Raw genomic sequence first — 18,735 nt, 5'->3', positions numbered from 1 at the left:
GATCCTCAGCAGCTACTAGCAGGTTGCTCCCAAAATAATGTCACCTCCAACATACTGGGCGATTCTGAGATTTTTGAGGGATCTTCTAAACTGGGAAGGCCAATAAATACTAAAATCAAAGAGAAGGTTCAGAAGAATTCCCATTGAAAAAAGAATGTAATTTTGGCATTATTTGACTCTTTGTCACCCTATGTCTGAATCCATTTCCCAACTCTTAGGCATCCCATTAGAGACCTATGCCTTTAAATAATCTGTTACCCCAAACATAGATGGAGAGAAGAAAATTGGCTCTATATTTCATTGTTCTTGAAAACTCCTTTTACTTATGAACATCAATAATTACTCTGAAATTTGTAGTATTAGAGATCTGCCTAAAAATAACTGGGTCACATGGCCTTTCTATAATAGAAGGGGGACTGAACACCAATCTTTACTCACTTTAAAGCCTGATTTCTATAGACTATTTATTCCATGCCACCCTTCACACTGAATCAATGAATATTCATTGAGCAGCTATTAAGAGCAAAATGAAGTGTAAAAACATAGGACTACCTATGCCCTTAAACAGACCTGTCATTAATCAGCTATGTGACCTAGGGCAAACCATTTAATGTTCTTTGAACTTTAGTTTCCTTATCTCTAAAATTAAGATGACAATAACACCTTCCCAATACACATCAAAGGTCCACAGGAGGATTAAATGAGACCATGTATATAACAGCATCTTGAAAATAATCAGGTATATACTTCAATAGTTTAAAACTTCATAATTTTACTATTGTGGACATTCTACCCACTAAAACAGATCACAACTTCTCCATGCCTTAGGGGAAAAGTCTTCTTGAGTTGCTATGGCCAAACAACATGTCTTTACTCAATGGCCAACTTCTGGATGTTCTCCAAACTGAATTAATTCTCATTCTCAGATAAGAGACATATAATCCATCACCAGGTCTATACTTTTAAATAGAGTCTTTATACCTGGGTAGAATCATTCCATCAATAAATACTTATGAAGTACCTATTATGTGCCATGAGAGGCAGCTATGTTTTACAGTGGACAAAGTTCTGGGCCTGAAGTGAGGAAAACTCATCATCCTGAATTCAAATATGGCCTTGGACATTTAATTGTTGTGTGTTCCTGGATAAGTCATTTGACCCCATTTTCCCCTTAGTTTTCTCATCTGTAAAATGAACTGTAGAAGAAAATGACAAACCATTTCAGTACCTTTGTCAAGAAAACTCCAAATGAGATCTCAAAGTATCATACATGACTGAAATAACTGAACAACAAGAAATTTATAAATATGTGCATATGTATGTGAATATATATATATTTATATTTTTGTATATGTGTATATAGATTTTATAGACATATATACACACATATTATTTTAAATTTGTTCATATAGATCTTTATATACATAGACCTGTACACACACATACACATACATACACACATATTAAAAAACAGCACAAGTACCAGATGGGAGGTACAAACCGTAAGTGCTATAGGAGTTCAGGGAAGAAGCCTCTCTGGAGCAGTTAGGGAGGTATCCACAGAGAAGGTGGGATTCCATCTGTATCTTGAATATAGGAAGCACTTAGAAAAGCAGAGAGGAAAAATAACCATACTCCAAGAAGAAGAAAATACATAAGGAAAGAAACAATGACAGAATGAAAGAAACCATGTCTGAAGAACAATAAGCAGGCCAATTTTATTGGAAAATGTTCACAGTAGATGAGGGGGGAAAGATCAGGATGAGGGAATATCTTCACTCTTAATCATGACTGAAACTAAAGAAGGAGATTCAAAATAAAGAATACAACTATAATTATATCAGTTTTGCAAGAGATTTGGGGCCTTTGCATATATTCGGGGCAAGGAAAAAGGGAATGAAATATCACATGAAAAAATTATACACAGAACATGAAAAAGGTTTGGAAAATATTATATGTATATATGTATATAATATTTTAATATTATATAATATATTGTGTTACAACAATAATATTCAATTCTTTAAAATATTATTATAAAATAATTATAAACTATATCATTTACAATATATTATTATAAAATAATTATAAATTATATCATTTACATATTTATACATCATAAAATCATGTTATATTATAAAGTAAAATTATTTCTTTTTAAATAATATAAAATATATTTTATTTATTTTTTACCTGATTCAAGTAGCCTCTTGGCACAGTCTATCTGCTGGTTTTCACATGCCACATAAAGTGGAGTGCCAAGGTGTCTGATATTTTCATTTATATTTGCTCCATGGGATACAAGTGATTCCACACACTCCAGATGACCTGTGGGCCAAAGACAAATAAAACATTATAATTGTTGTTGGTTGCCCTTGCTTCTCAAAGTAAACTAATGACTTCAGGAGAGTGCTGTCTTGACTTACAAGGGAATTGGATTTTTTGAGGAAGGGCTATATAAAGTTTTCAGAGTCATCTGAGTCCAGTAGCAATCCTATTTAAAGACAATAACTTTCCCTTTGACAGACCTTGAGATCTGGAGAGGGCTTATCTATAAAGCTGGAACCTAAGTTAATTTCTGAGCAGAGTGAGCAAATTCAAACAGAAAATCTGAATGCTTCCAAGATCTTTGCTTTCAATAGCTATGGGTCTCCCTTCTATCCATACTCATCCAATCCTCATCTATCCCTTTCATTAGTGCTGTGGCCAGGCTTTTTACCATCTGGTAACCAACCTTTGGTGAGGGTTGCTTTGAACTTAACTAGGCTGCTACTCAAAAGGACAGAAACAGAGTCAATGTATTGCCAGGCTACTTTTGAAGATTTTCCACTTGGAAGGACCTGTTAAAGGATTGGCTCAGTTGGTATGGTAGATAGAGTCCTTGTGAACCTGAGGTGAACTCCATGTAGTGATAAGTACCTTAGAAAGGTTTTGTTGGAAGGACAATTAATTAGCAGGTCTAATTTTGAAAACAAAAACGAAAAAATCTTCCAATAGCCTGGGACAAAATGCCTTCATTTTTTTTCATTTTTGATATATCTCATTATTAAAATAGAAATAAGAACAGTTGGAGAGGAAATAGGGCACTCCGTAAGGGGTATGGGGATGTAAACTCATATCCTATAGGTTCATTACAGGACACCTTGAAATGGGGCAAGAGACAAGGCAGGGAAAGGTTGTAAACAAACTTTGCCCAGGTCAAATTTATATCTCTGAAAACACAAGATAAAAAACTGAGGGAAAAAAAGATACATAATGATGAACAGGGAGTCAGGATAAGGTAAACAGAGCCAGTTTTTAAACTGAACTGGCTGGTCTTTAAATCCAAAATTTCCGATTTTAAAAATGGGGAATCTTTTAAGTTCCCATAAATCTTTTTACTGAACGTTCAGTGAATATAAGACAGATGCAGCCCTAGATTCTCTTAATAAACCTCTTTGCTTTTGATTCAACAGGAAATGAAGAATTTGCGGTAATATTCCATAGCTAAGCATAAAAACTAGGCATTCATGGAAAAGAAAAAAGAATTAGCATTCTTTGTCTGCAGCCTCTCACAGTCACAGAGATTCTATTTTCAGGTAGGAAACTGATCAACTCTGCTTAACAAAGGGAAATGGTCTGACACAATATGTTTTTCATTCTTTTTAATGACCTTAAGTAATGGGACCTATATACTTTTTTTTCACCAGATTTATTTGGGGCAGGGGTTTTTATGAAGGCTATGAAACATCCTTCTGCTGTCTTGTTTTCTTTCAAGTGCTAGGTGATACTGACTCAAGAAGAATTAAAACCCCTGCTACAAAAGAGGTGTCATAGATACAAACACAAACCCCCCAAAAATCTCCATCAGTAAGAAATTTTGAATTGAAGGAAGGAAAGGGAGATGAGTTGAGAACAGCTCAGTGTGCAATAAGAAAGATATGTTGTGGGATTGTTTTTCAGTCATGTCTGATTCTCTGTGACCTTTTTTGAGGTTTTCTTATTTACTATTTCCTTCTCCAGCTCATTTTACAGATGAGGAAACTGAGGCAAAAGTGTTAAGTGTTAAGTTACTTGCCCAGAGTCACACAGCTAGTCTGAGCACTTAGCTGCCCATAGTCTTTTGTAAATTTACCTCTTTTGGCAGCTTCATGGATAGGAGATGCAAGTTCACATGTAGGGTGGGGACTTGCTCCATGTTCTAACAGTAAGTTCACACAGTCTTGGCTTCCACTAACACAGGCATTGTACAGAGGTGTGTGCCAATCAACAGTCATTCCATCCACCTGAAGAAGAAAAAAGAAGACAAATCTATCTCTGAAGGGCATATAATTAACAGTGAAATTTTAAAAATAAATTCCCAGTGGCCTGGGACCAAAGAGCCTTCAATTTTTATTTTTATTTTTAGGAATGTCATCAATACTAAAATAAAAATAAAATATAGTTAGAGAGAAAATTGGGTACTTGGTGTGGAGGTAGGAACAAAAAGAGATTACACACTCTGAGAAGAACTTTCCAAGTGGAGATGTTAGATAATATATGGATGGCTTTCGCCTTTCCTAAATAGTCAAAGGATTGTTAACCCTTGTTTTGGGGGGTATGTCCTCATTTATCATTCATTTATTCCCTCACTAATGCCTTTACCAGGTTATTTTTCCTCTTCCCAGAAATTGGATGAAAAGTAAGAAACACACAGAAAATAGGAACTGTTGGCAGATATTCCCTGTTGGCACCAAAGAAAATGATTATAGAAAATCAGAGTCAATTTACATGCTTATGGCAAGGTTTGAGGCTCTCTCCTGGGGGATAACAATTTCCCATTTTTATATGCTTGAGGTGCAGTCTCTTAAGGCCCACCTGGATGCTAGATTGAATTCAGCAAAGTGAGGAAGATGGAAATGGATGATTTCTAAGAGCTCTTCTAGCTCTATTTATCTATGTCATTTTGAGCTGAAAATATAGACATCACAATAATACCCATTAGTTTGGAATTCATTATTTTAGTTTTTTCTAAGAATTAAAAAAAATGATTGATATGTTCTATGGAAGACTATTGTTAGTATTCAAAAATCTCCTTGAACAAAGTACTCAAAAATATCCTGGAGGAATTAATGAGTTTTTTTTTTAATCCCAATTTCTAAAATGAGATATGAATGGAACTGACCTGAGCCCCATGCTTCAACAGAACACCGGCACAAGTCGAGTGGCCTGCTAGGCAAGCTTCATGAAGTGGCGACACTCGATCAGCTGTAACGAGGTTTACACCATATCCCTTGTAAAATGAGAACAGGCAAAATGTAAGGGAGCAGAAACCAACCTATAATGCCAGTTGGTAAGGACCTAGTATTAAACCTTGCCAAAAGTAATATGTGGTGCCTCAGACTAGAAATGAATGTGGTTTTTTTTTAATTTTGAAAACATAAAATTAAAAAAAAAGAAATCAAGAGAAATACTTATTTTAGCATTCTATTTTGTTGCTTGAGGAACATAACAATTTATTATGTACAATTCTATTTATCTAGGGTATATATTTGGAGATCTTTAGCATTCAGGTTTTATCCCCCAGAATAATAGATGAATTCACATAAAGTTATGAAGAACAATTGCATAAGATGAACAGGCATGAATGGTTTGTGATTGACATCTCTTGAAGAAAGATCCATAACAATGAAATCACAAACCCACTGGAAAATGTAGATGTGAAGGGGAAAAAAAGAAGAAAGAAATTTCTGGGATCTTTTTTGCCATATTTCAGAAAAATAAACTTTCTCTCAATTTTCCTCCTTTTATGAATTGCTAAATTCCCCTTATTTTGCTTTTCTGAAATAAAGGCATAAATATTATCTATTAATAGAGAACAATGAAATAACAGAAATTGTAAACTGTTAATCAGTTGTTTGAATTATTAACAGTTTGAGCTTTAACACAATCTTTGAGTTTTCACTGTTCATGTAAAACCCAAGCCACGGGTTAAGCAGTGGAAGTGCAAACACATCCAGACCAGCTCTGCAGAAACACCCAGTGAGGACCCCTAGAGTGAGCTGGGTTTGGCTGGAATCTCAGCAGGAACCACAGGAACTTTCACATCCCGGGCTGCTTGAGGAGTCGGGATCTGAGTGTGGGAAGACTGAGAGAACCCCTTCTGATTGAGAACACCAGGCCCAATTGTGCTGCAGAAAGGCAGCCCTGGGGCAGAAGGGCGACCAGGCGACCTGGTGAGTGCAGAAGCAGAGGGGCAGGGGGATGCTGCTGACTGTGGGCATCTGAAGGAAGGGGGAGTTCTTGGGATGGGGTTCCAGGTCAGAGGGAAGAACTGCAGTGAAGCCAGAAGCACCAGCCCCCCTACCCCACAATTAGAAGTACTTACACCAATACTTCTCATTAAAAACAAAAATTAACCAGCAAAGATGAAGGAAACCCACTATAGAAATTTACCGTGGGAACAGGGAAGGCGGGTTCATCTTCAAAGGAGGAAAGTTTAACAAAAGCTTCTATCCCAAATAGAAATGTGAAATGGTTCCCTACCTAGAGAGAAAGTATAGAAGAACTCAAAAAATAATTTAAAAATCAAATGAGAGACATTGAGGAAAAACTAAAAAATAAAAATAACAATCCAAGAAAAACAAGATTATGAAAAAAAAAAAAAAAGTTAACCAACCAGAAAAGGAAATACAATCTCAAAGATTAAAATAATTCTTTGAAAATTAGAATTGGGGAGGCGGCTAGGGGGCGCAGTGAATAGAGCACCAACCTGGAAGACAGGAGGACCTGAGTTCAAATTTGACTTCATATGCTTAACATTTCCTAGTTATATTAACTGTATGAGCCTGGGCAAGTCACTTATCCCCAGTTGCCTCAGCATAAAAATAATAATTATTATTATTAGAATCGGGCAATGGGAAGCCAGTGAAGCTATGAGAGGAAGAAATAAAAAAACAGAACATAAAGAAAGAAAAAATAAAATAGAATATGAAATATCTTACAAGAAAAACAATAGTTCTGGAGAACAGATCAAGAAAAGAAAATGTAAAAATAATTGGACTGCCTGAAAATTAGGACCAAAAAAAAAAAAAAAAAAGAATCTTCACACAATAATGCAAGAAATCCAAGAAAATCCTGGAGTGATAGAATAGGAAGGGAAAGTAGAAATAGAAAAAATCCACAGATCACCACCTCATCAGGATCCTTTGTGGAAAATACATATCAACATTGTTGTCAAATCTCGAAATCCCCAGATCAAAGAAAAAATTTTGCAAGAAACAAGAAAAAAAAATTCAAATATGCTGGAGCTACAATTAGAATTGTAGAATTAGCAGCAGCCATAATAAAAGACCACAAAGTTCTGGAATCCTATCTACCAACAATCTAAAGAACAAACCCTATGGCCAAAAAGATCATATCCAGCCAAATTATCTATAATATTGAATGAGAAAAAATAGATATTCAACGAATTCACAGATTTTCAGGACTTTCAATCAACAAAACCAGAACTTAATAGGAAATTTAAAATTTAAGAACCAATATCAAGGATCAATTTCAAGGAACTCAACATGGAAAAATTATTTATATTTTTTATTTGGGAAATGTATACCATATGTTTAAGTTTGATATCAATAATAGGGTAGCTCAAAAGAAAGATTGGGGCAGAGTTTAGGTAAAAATAGTATATATAGTATATAGTTATACAAATGACGTACAAAGGAAAAATAGACACAAAGTAGAGTGGGGAAGAGGATTTATAGTTCTGAAAACTACTCACATCAGGAATGGATTAAATAGGCAACAATACATGTGTATGTGTGTGTCATAAAAGGTTAAATAGGCAACAATACATATATGTGAGTGTATGTATGTGTATGTATTTATAAAGAGTATAACACCCTCCAAAATCTATAAAGAAATAAGGGGTCCCCAGAGATTCTACTAAAAAGCTATAAAAATAATCCACTAATTTAGCAAAGTTGCAGGATACAAAATAAACCCACATAAATCATCAGCATTTTTATACATCACTAACAAAATCCAACAGCAAGAGATACAAAGAGGAATTCCATTTAAAATAACTGTTGACAGCATAAAATATTTGGGAACCTATCTGCCAAGGGAATGTCAGAAACTATATGAACAAAACTACAAAACACTTTCCACACAAATAAAGTCAGATATAAATAATTGGAAAAATATTAAGTGCTCTTGAATAAGCTAAGCCAATATAATCAAGATGACAATACTTCCTAAACTAATCTATTTATTTAGTGCTATAACAATCAAACTCCCAAGAAACTATTTTAATGACCTAGAAAAAATAACAACAAAATTCATATGGAAGAACTAAAGGTCAAGAATTTCAAGGGAACTAATGAAAAAAAAAAAATAATCAAATGAAGGTAGTCTAGCTGTACCTGATCTAAAACTATGTTATAAAGCAGCAGTCACCAAAACCATTTGGTTTTGGCTAAGAAATAGACTAGTTGATCAGTGGAATAGGTTAGGTTCATAGGACAAAACAGTCAATAACAAACCCAAAGACCCCAACTTTTGGGATAAGAATGCAGTATTTGACAAAAACTGCTGGGAAAATTGGAAATTAGTATGGCAGAAACTAGGCAGAAACTAGAAACCCACTGTATACCAAGATAAGATCAAAAATGGATTCATTCTCTAGGCATAAAGAATGAGATTATAAATAAATTAGAAGAACATAGGATAGTTTACCTCTCAGACTTGTGGAGGAGGAAGAAATCTGTGACCAAAGATGAACTAGAGATCATTATTGATCACAAAATAGATAATTTTTATTATATCAAGTTAAAAAGCTTTTGTACAAACAAAACTAATGCAGACAAGTTTAGAAGGGAAGCAATAAACTGGGAAAACATCTTTACAGTTAAAGGTTCTGATAAAGGCCTCATTTCCAAAATACATAGAGAATTGACTCTAATTTATAAGAAATCAAGTCATTCTTCAATTGATAAATGGTCAAAGGATATGAACAGATAATTTTCAGATGATGAAATTGAAACTATTTCTATCCATATGAAAAGGTGCTCCAAATCATAACTGATCAGAGAAATGCAAATTAAGACAACTTTGAGATAAGATGACAGGAAAAGATGATGATAAATGTTGGAGAGGATGTGGGGAAACTGGGACACTGATGCATTTGGAAATATGCTCAAAAAGTTATCAAACTGTTCATGCCCTTTGATCTAACAATATTACCACTGGGCTTATATCCTAGAGAGATATTAAAGTAGGGAAAGTGTGACAACTCTGCTAGCACCCAGGATACCCCAGAAATCAGCCAGAGTCAGGATAAGCAAAAGTCCTTAGTCTTTATTCTTGGTGTTTAGATGCAGGATTGAACAGGATGGAAGCAGAATCTTGGCGACCACCTTCTTCCTCGTCTACCTCAAAAAGTGACTCTGGCTTGTCTTATTCCACCCCCTAATCCCTCCTACAATCCTCTGTACACACCAATCACAGGATAGTTGGAAGGACCATTTTCCAAGCATATGCCCATAGAGTATTGTCCAATCAGTAATGAGCCCTAAGTGCTTGAACCAACCTCAGTGCAACGACTCAAGAGTTTCAGCCCTCTACAGGAAAGGGACCTGTATGTGCAAAAATGTTTGTGGCAGCCCTTTTTGTAGTGTCCAGAAACTGGAAATTGAATGGCTGCCCATCAGTTGGAGAATGGTTGGGTAAATTATGATATATGAATGTTATGAAATATTTTTGTTCTGTAAGGAATGGCCAGCAGGATGAAAACAGAGAGGCTTGGAGAGACATATATGAACTGATGCTAAGTGAAATGAGCAGAACCAGCAGATCATTATACACTTCAACAATACTATATGAGGATCAATTCTGATGGACGTGGCTCTCTTCAACAATGAGAGGATCCAAACCAGTTCCAATTATCAGTAATGAACAGAACCAGCTACACTCAGCAAAAGAACACTGGGAAATGAGTGTGGACCACAACATAGCATTTACACAATTTCTATTATTATTTGCTTGCATTTTTGTTTTTCTTCCCAGGTTATTTTTACCTTCTTTCTAAATCTGATTTTTCTTGTGTAGCAAGACAACTGTATAACTATGTTCACATATATTGTATTTAGCATATACTTTAACATATTTAACATGTATGGGACTACCTGCCATCTAGGGGAGGAGGTTGAGGGAAGGAGGGGAAAAGTTGGAACAGAAGTTTTTGCAAGGATTGATGTTCTACTGAGCACATGACAATATTCTCTTTTGTTTTATTTTGCTTTGGTATTTTTTTTTCTGTTTTTCTCTTTTCTTGTTCTCTTTTTAAAAATAAAATAAATTTAAAATATTTAAAATAAATTTAAATTTAAATAATGAAAAATAATAATAATAAATAATAAAAATAATAATAATAAATAAATAAATTTAAATTTAAAATAAAATAAATTTAAAGTTTTTAATGATTAAAAAAAAGGAGGGGGGGGAAGTACAGATTGTTTTATTCTTCATTATTTGTATCCTGAGCACAAAGCATTGGCCTTAAACATAAGAAGTGTTTAAATAAATGCTTATTGTTCAATTATTTCATTGCTCCACCAGGAAAATTGAGGTACAATGGACTCCTTAACCTCTAAAGATTTGATTGTTGCTATTAGGTCCTGTCACACTGTTCATGATCCTTTTTGGGGAGTTTTCTTGACAAAGATATTGAAGTGCTTTGTCATTATCTTCTCCAGCTCCTTTTATAGATGAGGAAACTAAGGCAAACAGTGTTAAGTGATTTTTCCCAGAGTCACATACAGAGTGTCTGGATTTGAATTCAGAAAGAAAAGTCTTCCTGGCTCCAGGCCCAGCACTCTGCACCACTTAGATGTCCCCAATCTAAAGTCTTGTTCCAGTTCTAAATCTGTGATCCTACAATCCTGAAACAGTGAAATGGCTTTGTGCTATTTACTCTTTTTCTACATCATACCAAAAGCTTCAGAGCTATGACTGCTTTACTCCCTAAGAAAAATGGAAAAATGTTAAAGTTTTGGCCCTAGATTGAGACTCTACTAGGGAATTATCAGAAGGCTTGAAAAGGATATTTTTATTTTTGTTTTATTGAATAGCCCTTAGGGAGTTTGTTGTTCATCATCACAGGTAAATTGGATTTAGGTGAGGTAGAGTTGCAAAAAGTTGTCAGCTTCACTCTTTCTTTCAAAGTCATCAAAGTCCAGTGGCAGGACAAAAGTCAAGATAACTGGCTAACAGCCCCAAATGCAGTGAATAATCTTAGCATCTTTGATGTCAAAGCAAGCTTTAAACTTTCTACAGTGCCTGCTTCAGCCATTGGAACCAATTTGCTCATTCTACCCTGGGAAGCCTTCACATGCTTGGGATAGACATCCTCTAACTTACAGATGGGTTTGAAGCCTGTTGGTTACTGTCAACTTGTTTTAGTTTGTCTACAGAGATGATTTTACCAGTATGGAACTGTTATCCATGTTACAGCTACTTGGAGCCACAAGTGAGTGTTCAGTGGCAAGCAGACTCCAAAGTGCATGAGCAGCCCTGAAAAGGGCTCAGCAAGCCCTCATACCAGAAGTGTAAGGGGAAAATTAGATTCAATTTTTAGAAATATTCTTGAGGCAACTTTAATTGCACAACTTCTCTGGTTAATGACTCTTAATATCTTAATATTTCTTTCCAGAAAAATTAAAATACTTTTCAAATACCATTTCAACAAACCTCAGATAGTATATTTGGCACAATCCTAAATCTTTTTTTGTGGGCCCTTAAAAGAGTTAATCCAAAATAGTTCTGCATTCTCTGTTTCCCAGTTCTAGTTGGAAAACTACCCAGATTAAGAAGTAACTGGTGTTCTGGACATAAACTGGATATGAGAGCCAAAAAGGGCTCAAATCTATGGCCTTTTTAGGATGAGACTGGAAGAAGAGTCTTGCAACAGCCCATTGGCTGCCATTATACTTCTGCTCATAGTTCATAGTTTGATGAGGGCAGAAACTGTGTCTTCCCTTTTCCTTAAAAGCTTCATCTCATCTGGTACACAATGAACATCCATTAAAGGCTGATTGACCAACTGACCTTAACCTGAATCTTCACTATGGCCTTTTGTTCCTGGATGAGTACGCCATAAGCCTCTACAGGACGTGGTATCAGCTACTTTCTAAATTTCTCTGCTATGCTGTGGACATTTACAACAAGATTATAACTTTTTTTTTCTCTTTGATGGAGCAAATTTTAAGATTAAGGAAGAATGTTCCTGAGCAAGGATTATTTATGGGCTCCCCTGATATATTATACTTACTATTTCTGCCATGACGGGCTTTTTTTTTTTTCTTCCAAAGGGGGAAAAAAACCATACATGTATTTTATCTATGTCCATAATTTATGAAAATTCAGAATTTAAAAAAATTATTCATGCTACAAAAAGATTGACTTTGGGGTTCCCTTAACTCAATTTTTCCCAAAATGAATTTAACTTAATTAATGAATTGTTTACAGATCTGCTCCAATTCAGCATTCTGTTTGGACCCTTCCCTCCTACGTTCACAAAGCAAAACTGTCCATCATCCAGAGTTAAGTCAAGTACTGATCTCTTTATGAGTCCTTTCCAGATGCTGTCAGAGAGATATAATCATTTGACCACTTTGTCTTTTGAAACTCCATGACATGGGGCAGCGAGGTGGCACAGTGGATAGAGTATTTCTAGCTGTATGAGCCTGGGCAAGTTACTTAACTCCAAATGCTTCAGCAAAGGCAGCTAAGTGGTGCAGTGGATAGAGCACCAGCCTTGAAGTCAGGGGGACCCGAGTTCAAATTTGGCCTCAGACTTAACACTTCCTAGCAAGTGACCCTAGGCAAGTCACTAAACCCCAATTGCCTCAGCAAAAAGAGAGAGAGAGAAGAAAAAGAAAGAAAAAAAGAAAAAAACTCCATGGCATATATTATATTCTTCAAAGCTTCTACTGCAAGGCATACCTAACTACTACTTCCTACTAGAATGTATGTTCCTCAAAAGGCAGGGGAGGAGCCTAAAGTTCTGGATGCATAAGAGCTCAAACCATTTCTGATAATTACTACTTATGCTATCTTGGGAAGGGACAACTCAGTGGCAGAGTGGATAGAGTTCTGGGCCTGGATTCAAGAAAACCTGTGTTCAAATTTGGCCCCAGAAACTTATTAGTTGTGCATTACTCTACTCTGTTTGCCTCAGTTTCCCCATCTGTAAAATGAACTGGAAAAGGAAATGGCAAACCTCTCCAATATCTTTGCCAAAAAAAAAAAAAAAAAAAAAACTCCACAAAGAGTCAGGTTGGCTTGAAATAACCAAACAACAAAGCACTCTCTACATCAATTCTTCTACCTTCTCCAGAGAGGAAATTTTCTCCATCAACAGAAGATTATTTAGCAATGGATCTATGATATAACTATTATAGGGAACTTATGGTGAGGAAACTCATGAACTGTTTTTCAATTTGTAAGCTTAAAGAGTTTTGGCAGGGGGCACTGAGAGGGACCCTTTCAAAAATCACACAGCCGGTGTGTGACAAGAGTCAGGACCTCACATCAAGGATGCTTCTTAGCTTTCCACAAAGAAGTGAAAATGGTAAAGAAAAAAAATTGAAAAGGAAATAAAAATAAGGAAAAAAATAAACCAAGTACCCTGTTTGAAAAGGGGGAAAAAGAGAAAAAGGAGGAGGACATAGAGGATTTTATACTCTTAGTATCAAAACACCGCATGTACCTGCTCCTCCATCCTGGTTCCTTGCAGAGAAAGGAAGCAAGATTTCTGAGAAGAGAGAAGTTGAAAAAACAAACTAAATCTTCCCTATAATTAAAATGGAGAGCCTAAGGAAGGTACATAAATCAGGGAAGGTACATAAATCAGAGTTAGAGAAACAAGTTAAAGGTAGGTAAGCCAGGGCCAAGCAAGAATAAATATTGAAGTCAACAAATTTTGATTTGACCCCGACTTGAGATAAAGCTAAGGACTGGTGAAAAAGAAACCAATGTGTTTTAACCCCTTCCTTTATTTCAGGAACTTTTTTGTGTGTTATGGAACTCTTTGGCACTCAGTCTGTGGAACCCGCCTTTGGATCCCTTTCTCAGAATAATGTTTTTAAATACAAAAAAATTAAATATATGATTATAAAAGGAACCAGTTATATTGAATTATAATTATCATAATATTTCTTTTAAGTCCATGGTTCTCAGATTAAGAATCACTAATCTAATATAATTTAATATTTAATAGTTTAATTCAATAATAATTATAATAATTTGATAATGGTTTAAATTCTTTTAATTCAGTTCAATTCAACAAATATTTTTCATAACATCTATTATTTGAAGAATTTGCTCATTCAACATTCTGTTGTTGTTGTTTGATTTCAGTCACATTTGATTTTTCATAACTCCAATTGAGATTTTTTTGGCAAAGATACTGGGGTAATTTGCCATTTCTTTCTCCAGTTCATTTTACAGATGAGAAAACTGAAGCAAATGGGGTTAAGTGACTTGCCCAGAGTCCATTTGAATTCAGGTCTTCCTGATTCCAAGTCCAGCATTCTACCCACTGTGGGTATCTAGCTGTCCATTTATTAAATGTTTAATGTGTGTGATGCACTGTTAAAACTTTTTTGATTAGACAGGGAGTCATATGAAGAGGAAGATTTGTTTCAAATAAGGGATGATTTTCAGCTAATAAGGAAATCAGAAAAGCCTGCATAGAGAAGGTAACATTTGATTTAGGCTTTAAAGTATAAGTAAGAATTCATCAGATTGAGAGAAGAAATATAAAACATCCAGAGTTAAGGATGGAGGCAGCCAAATACAGAGGCCAAAGACTGTCTTTTTTCTGATGTGTTTTTTTCTTAATTTTCTGTTTATTTAAAAAAAAAAAAAGAATAGAAAAAAAGAAAGACTGAAAAGTTTCATTTTAGAAACAAAATAATACAAAATAGAACAGTCATGTGCCTGGCAGAACATCAGGGAGAATTCTAAATATACAACAATTCAAAAACGGATATATAATAGTAGAAGAATATTCACGAGTGTCCATCTTTTCTTTGCTTCCTTGCAGATTGTTCTTTTGTTCTCAGCTGAGCACTTTTTTAAACTTTATTCTTTTTTTCCCCTTTCATCCCCTCAATCTCCCCCGAGCAGTCTATAGTTAAGCACAGATATATTTAATAGATATATACACACATGTATACCCATATTTTCCTTTTCGATGATTTTTTCTTGTCCGACATGATAAATGTGGAAATATGTTTAGACGAATTCCTTATAATATTTAACCTGTATTGGATTACTTGCTATTTAGGAGAGAGGAATGGGGGGAAGGGAGAGAGAAAATTTTGGAGCACAAGGTTTTTCAAGGGTGAATGTTTAAAAGTGCATGTATTTTAAAATAAAAAACTACTATTAAAAAATTTAAATAAAATAAAACTGCATACCCTTTGGGGGAAAAAAAAGTCTTGAAAATCTGCAAATTCATTGAATGTCCTTTCAATTGAATGTCCTATTCGATATTATGGATAATTTTGCTAGATATATTTTGGGCCATAAGCCTAGTTCTTTTGATTCTCAGTAGATATGATTTCAGGACCTGTCGTCTTTTATTGTAGCTGCTGCTAAATCCTGTACAATTCTCATTGTAGCTCCAGTATATATGAATTGTTTTTTTCTTATTTCTTGCAAATTTTTCTCTTTGATCTGGTGGTTTCAAAATTTGGCAATAATATTTATGTGTTTTTCACAGAGGTTCTCTTTGCAATGGTGATTGGTGGATTTTTTTCTTTTTCTACTTTTCTTTTTCTACTTTCCCCTCTTGTTCTATCACTCCAGGACAATTTTCTTGGATTATTTCTTGTATTATTGTGTGAAGGTTCTTTTTTTGGTCACAACTTTCTGATAGTACAATTATTTTTATATTTTCTTGATCAGTTCTTCAGATCTGTTATTTTTCTTATATTTCACATATGTTCTATTTTTTCATTTCTTGGCCTCTTGTCGCTCCACTGGCTTCCCCTTGCCCAATTCTAATTTGTAATTTTATTTTCTTCTTTAAAACTCTATATCTCCTTTTCTAGTTTTTTTTTATGTCTTCTTGTTTTTCTTGAATAGTTTTTTATTTTTTTACTTTTTTCTCAATGTTTCAAATGAAAGACAACTGAGCTTTTAAAATTTTTTTTAGTTTTAGTTTTTAGTTTAGTTCTTCTAATAAATTCACTTTGGGCAGGGAGCTGTTTACCATTACTCTTTGGAGTAGAAGAAACTTTATTTTTTCTTCAGTATCCTCCTCTGAAAATGAACCCCAATCTTCCCTGTTCCCCTAGTTACTAGGGTAACTTTCTATGGTTAGGTTCTTTCTTCTTTGCCTGCTCATTTTTTTTTTTTAATGAGAACTAATAGTTCTCATTAAACTACCTCTAATCATGGTGTGGGGGATGATGCCTCTGGTTTCACTTCAGCTCTCTCTTCTGACCTGGAACCCAAACCAAGAGCTTCCCCCCCACACCCCCTCCTGCAGGTGCCCCCAGCCAGCATCATCCCTGCCCCACTGCCTTTGCACTCACCAGGTGAGCTGATTCCTAACCGGTGCCTTCTCTGTGGCACAGCTGGGCCTAGTATTTCTAATTAATTGGATTTCCCTTAGTCTTCCCACACTCAGACCCTCAATTCCTTGTTGTCCGAGATGTTAAATTTCCTGTGGTTCCTGCTGAGGCTCTAGTGAAACCCAGCTCACCGCAGGGGTCCCTATTGGATGTTTCTACAAAACTGGTTTGAATTTTGTACTTCCACTGTTTAATCCCTGGCTTGGGGTCTTTCTTCGGACCTTGTTGGGTTATGCCAAGAGGACCTCTGTTCTGCCTCAAGTCTTCTTGATTTTTCACCAGTCTACATTTGTCCTGAGGCACCAATGTGTTCTGTATGTGAGGGAAATCTGGAGATCTTGAAATTTACAGACCTGTTCCATCATCTTCCCAGGATCCTCCACCATTTATTTCTTTAGCCCTTGCTTAATAAGCCCTTGCTTAAAATTGTCTAATGACTGGTTGATTGAAAGCAAAGGAGCTTGAACTTTAATTGGTAAGTAACGGGACAATGAGAGAGTTATAGGGTAGGCATATGGAAGGTTACCTGGCAGTGGTATAAAAATGGATTGGAGTGGGGAAAGTACAGGTACAAATATGTATAGGGTGGGTAATATTCATGAGAGAGAAAAAGGTAGAGGGAAGGGAAAGGGGATGGGGAAAAGGAAGGGGGAAGTATAAAAGAAGGGGAAGAGGAAGGGAAGGGGGGAGGGAGAAAAGGGAGGAAGGAAGGGAGAGAGAGAGACTTCTACATAATGTCATTGAAAGCCCATCCTTCATGTGCAGTGTGTGTATCCACTTCTATCACACAGTACAATTGGAAGCCAAGAGAACTAGGTTCAAGTGCTAGATGTGCATTTACTAGCTTTATATCCTAGACTGGTAGAAATGGAAATGGGGAGGGGGGTCACACATATGAAAAGATGTTGCTAATCAACAGCTTCTGGTAACTAAAATGGGAAATTAAGAGTATTACAAGATTTCAAACATTGAAGACTGGATGAAATAGTTAAAGTAGAAGGAGGCACAGATTAAGGGAGAAAAATGTCCCAGTTTTAAATATTCCGAGTTTGAGAAAATGGCAGAATGTGTTCTTTGGATAACTGGAATAACCTCTTAATAAACGCTTATTGATTAATCATTTGATTCTGAAGAATAAAAGTCAGAATTAGATATAAAAGGCTGGGAGTCAATAAATATCATAATAGTTGAAGTCATGAGAGAGAATAAGGTTGATAAAGAGGAAAGGACAAAACCTCAAAAAATTTTAAGAGGACCTGGATTCAAATCTCCAATGTTCCCCTTGCTATATGCCTCTCTGAACCTTAGTTTTCTCCTACATAAAAATGATCTTTAACAATCTTTCTTTTCTAAATCCATGAATCAAAATATCTTTCATTTCTTTATAATACTCATATCTGTCTTTTAAATAGTCTTCTACTAGACCATTATACCAACATGCCACAATGTTTTTTTTCGGAAAGTTTCCTATAGTCAGACAATAGGATGTTTCTACTTTTCTATAATTACAAATTATATTACTATAAATAACTTGTACAGATGGTTCTTCTTAGTAATAATTCTCTTAGGACACATTCCCCATAGTGAGATTACTGGGTTAAAGGATATGGCTATTTGCTCTTGTAGTATACTTTCTGACTCAATAATCCCACCATGGGAAATTCAGTCTAAGGGAATTATCCTAAAGAAGAGTTCTCACTGATTTGTAATGTTATCAGGAATGAGCTGAATTTTCTCATCCTTGTTATTAATGTTCATCAACTCAAGGTCTGAGTTGACATCTCAAAAGTTGTTTTGATTTGTTTCAGAAACTGATCTTCCCCCCATTCCCATTTCCCTACAAAATAGTGGACAGTGCTGGATTTGGAATCGGGAAGACCCAGATGCAAATTTTGTTTCTGAGGGTAACCACTTCTCTGACCAGGGGCTTGTGATCTAATTTCTCTGACCATGTTTCTTTACCTGAAATGGCAATAAATCTCATGATTTTTTGCAAGTACAATTCAAATATGATTATGTAATCAAACTGATATATTCAAAAATGCATTTCAAATGTTAAAGGAGGGGTAACCAAGTGGCACAATGGATTCCAAGGCACTAGTCCTGGACTCAGGAAGACCGGAGTTCAAATCTA

The 18,735-nt window shown here is 35.4% G+C and overlaps 1 protein-coding gene across 11 annotated transcripts in view; it reads right to left on the bottom strand.

Annotated features, from left to right (window-relative positions):
* Nucleotides 1–18,735, bottom strand: part of ASB9 (ankyrin repeat and SOCS box containing 9) — a 67,467-nt gene that overhangs the window by 12,399 nt on the left and 36,333 nt on the right. For 8 of the 11 annotated variants that reach the window (XM_031958980.1, XM_031958977.1, XM_031958978.1 and 5 more), the window contains 4 exons: nucleotides 6,415–6,504; nucleotides 5,144–5,251; nucleotides 4,115–4,265; nucleotides 2,194–2,328 (listed from right to left, as the gene is read on the bottom strand). In XM_031958980.1, coding sequence (XP_031814840.1) covers nucleotides 2,194–2,328; nucleotides 4,115–4,265; nucleotides 5,144–5,251; nucleotides 6,415–6,504 — 484 coding nt within the window. The remainder of the gene's footprint in view (nucleotides 1–2,193; nucleotides 2,329–4,114; nucleotides 4,266–5,143; nucleotides 5,252–6,414; nucleotides 6,505–18,735) is intronic. The other 3 variants (XM_031958973.1, XM_031958982.1, XM_031958981.1) reach the window with 2 other exon arrangements.

This window comes from Sarcophilus harrisii, chromosome 3 (assembly GCF_902635505.1).
Source record: "Sarcophilus harrisii chromosome 3, mSarHar1.11, whole genome shotgun sequence".
NCBI lineage: Eukaryota > Metazoa > Chordata > Mammalia > Dasyuromorphia > Dasyuridae > Sarcophilus > Sarcophilus harrisii.
This window is presented reverse-complemented; position numbering and strand designations above follow the sequence as displayed.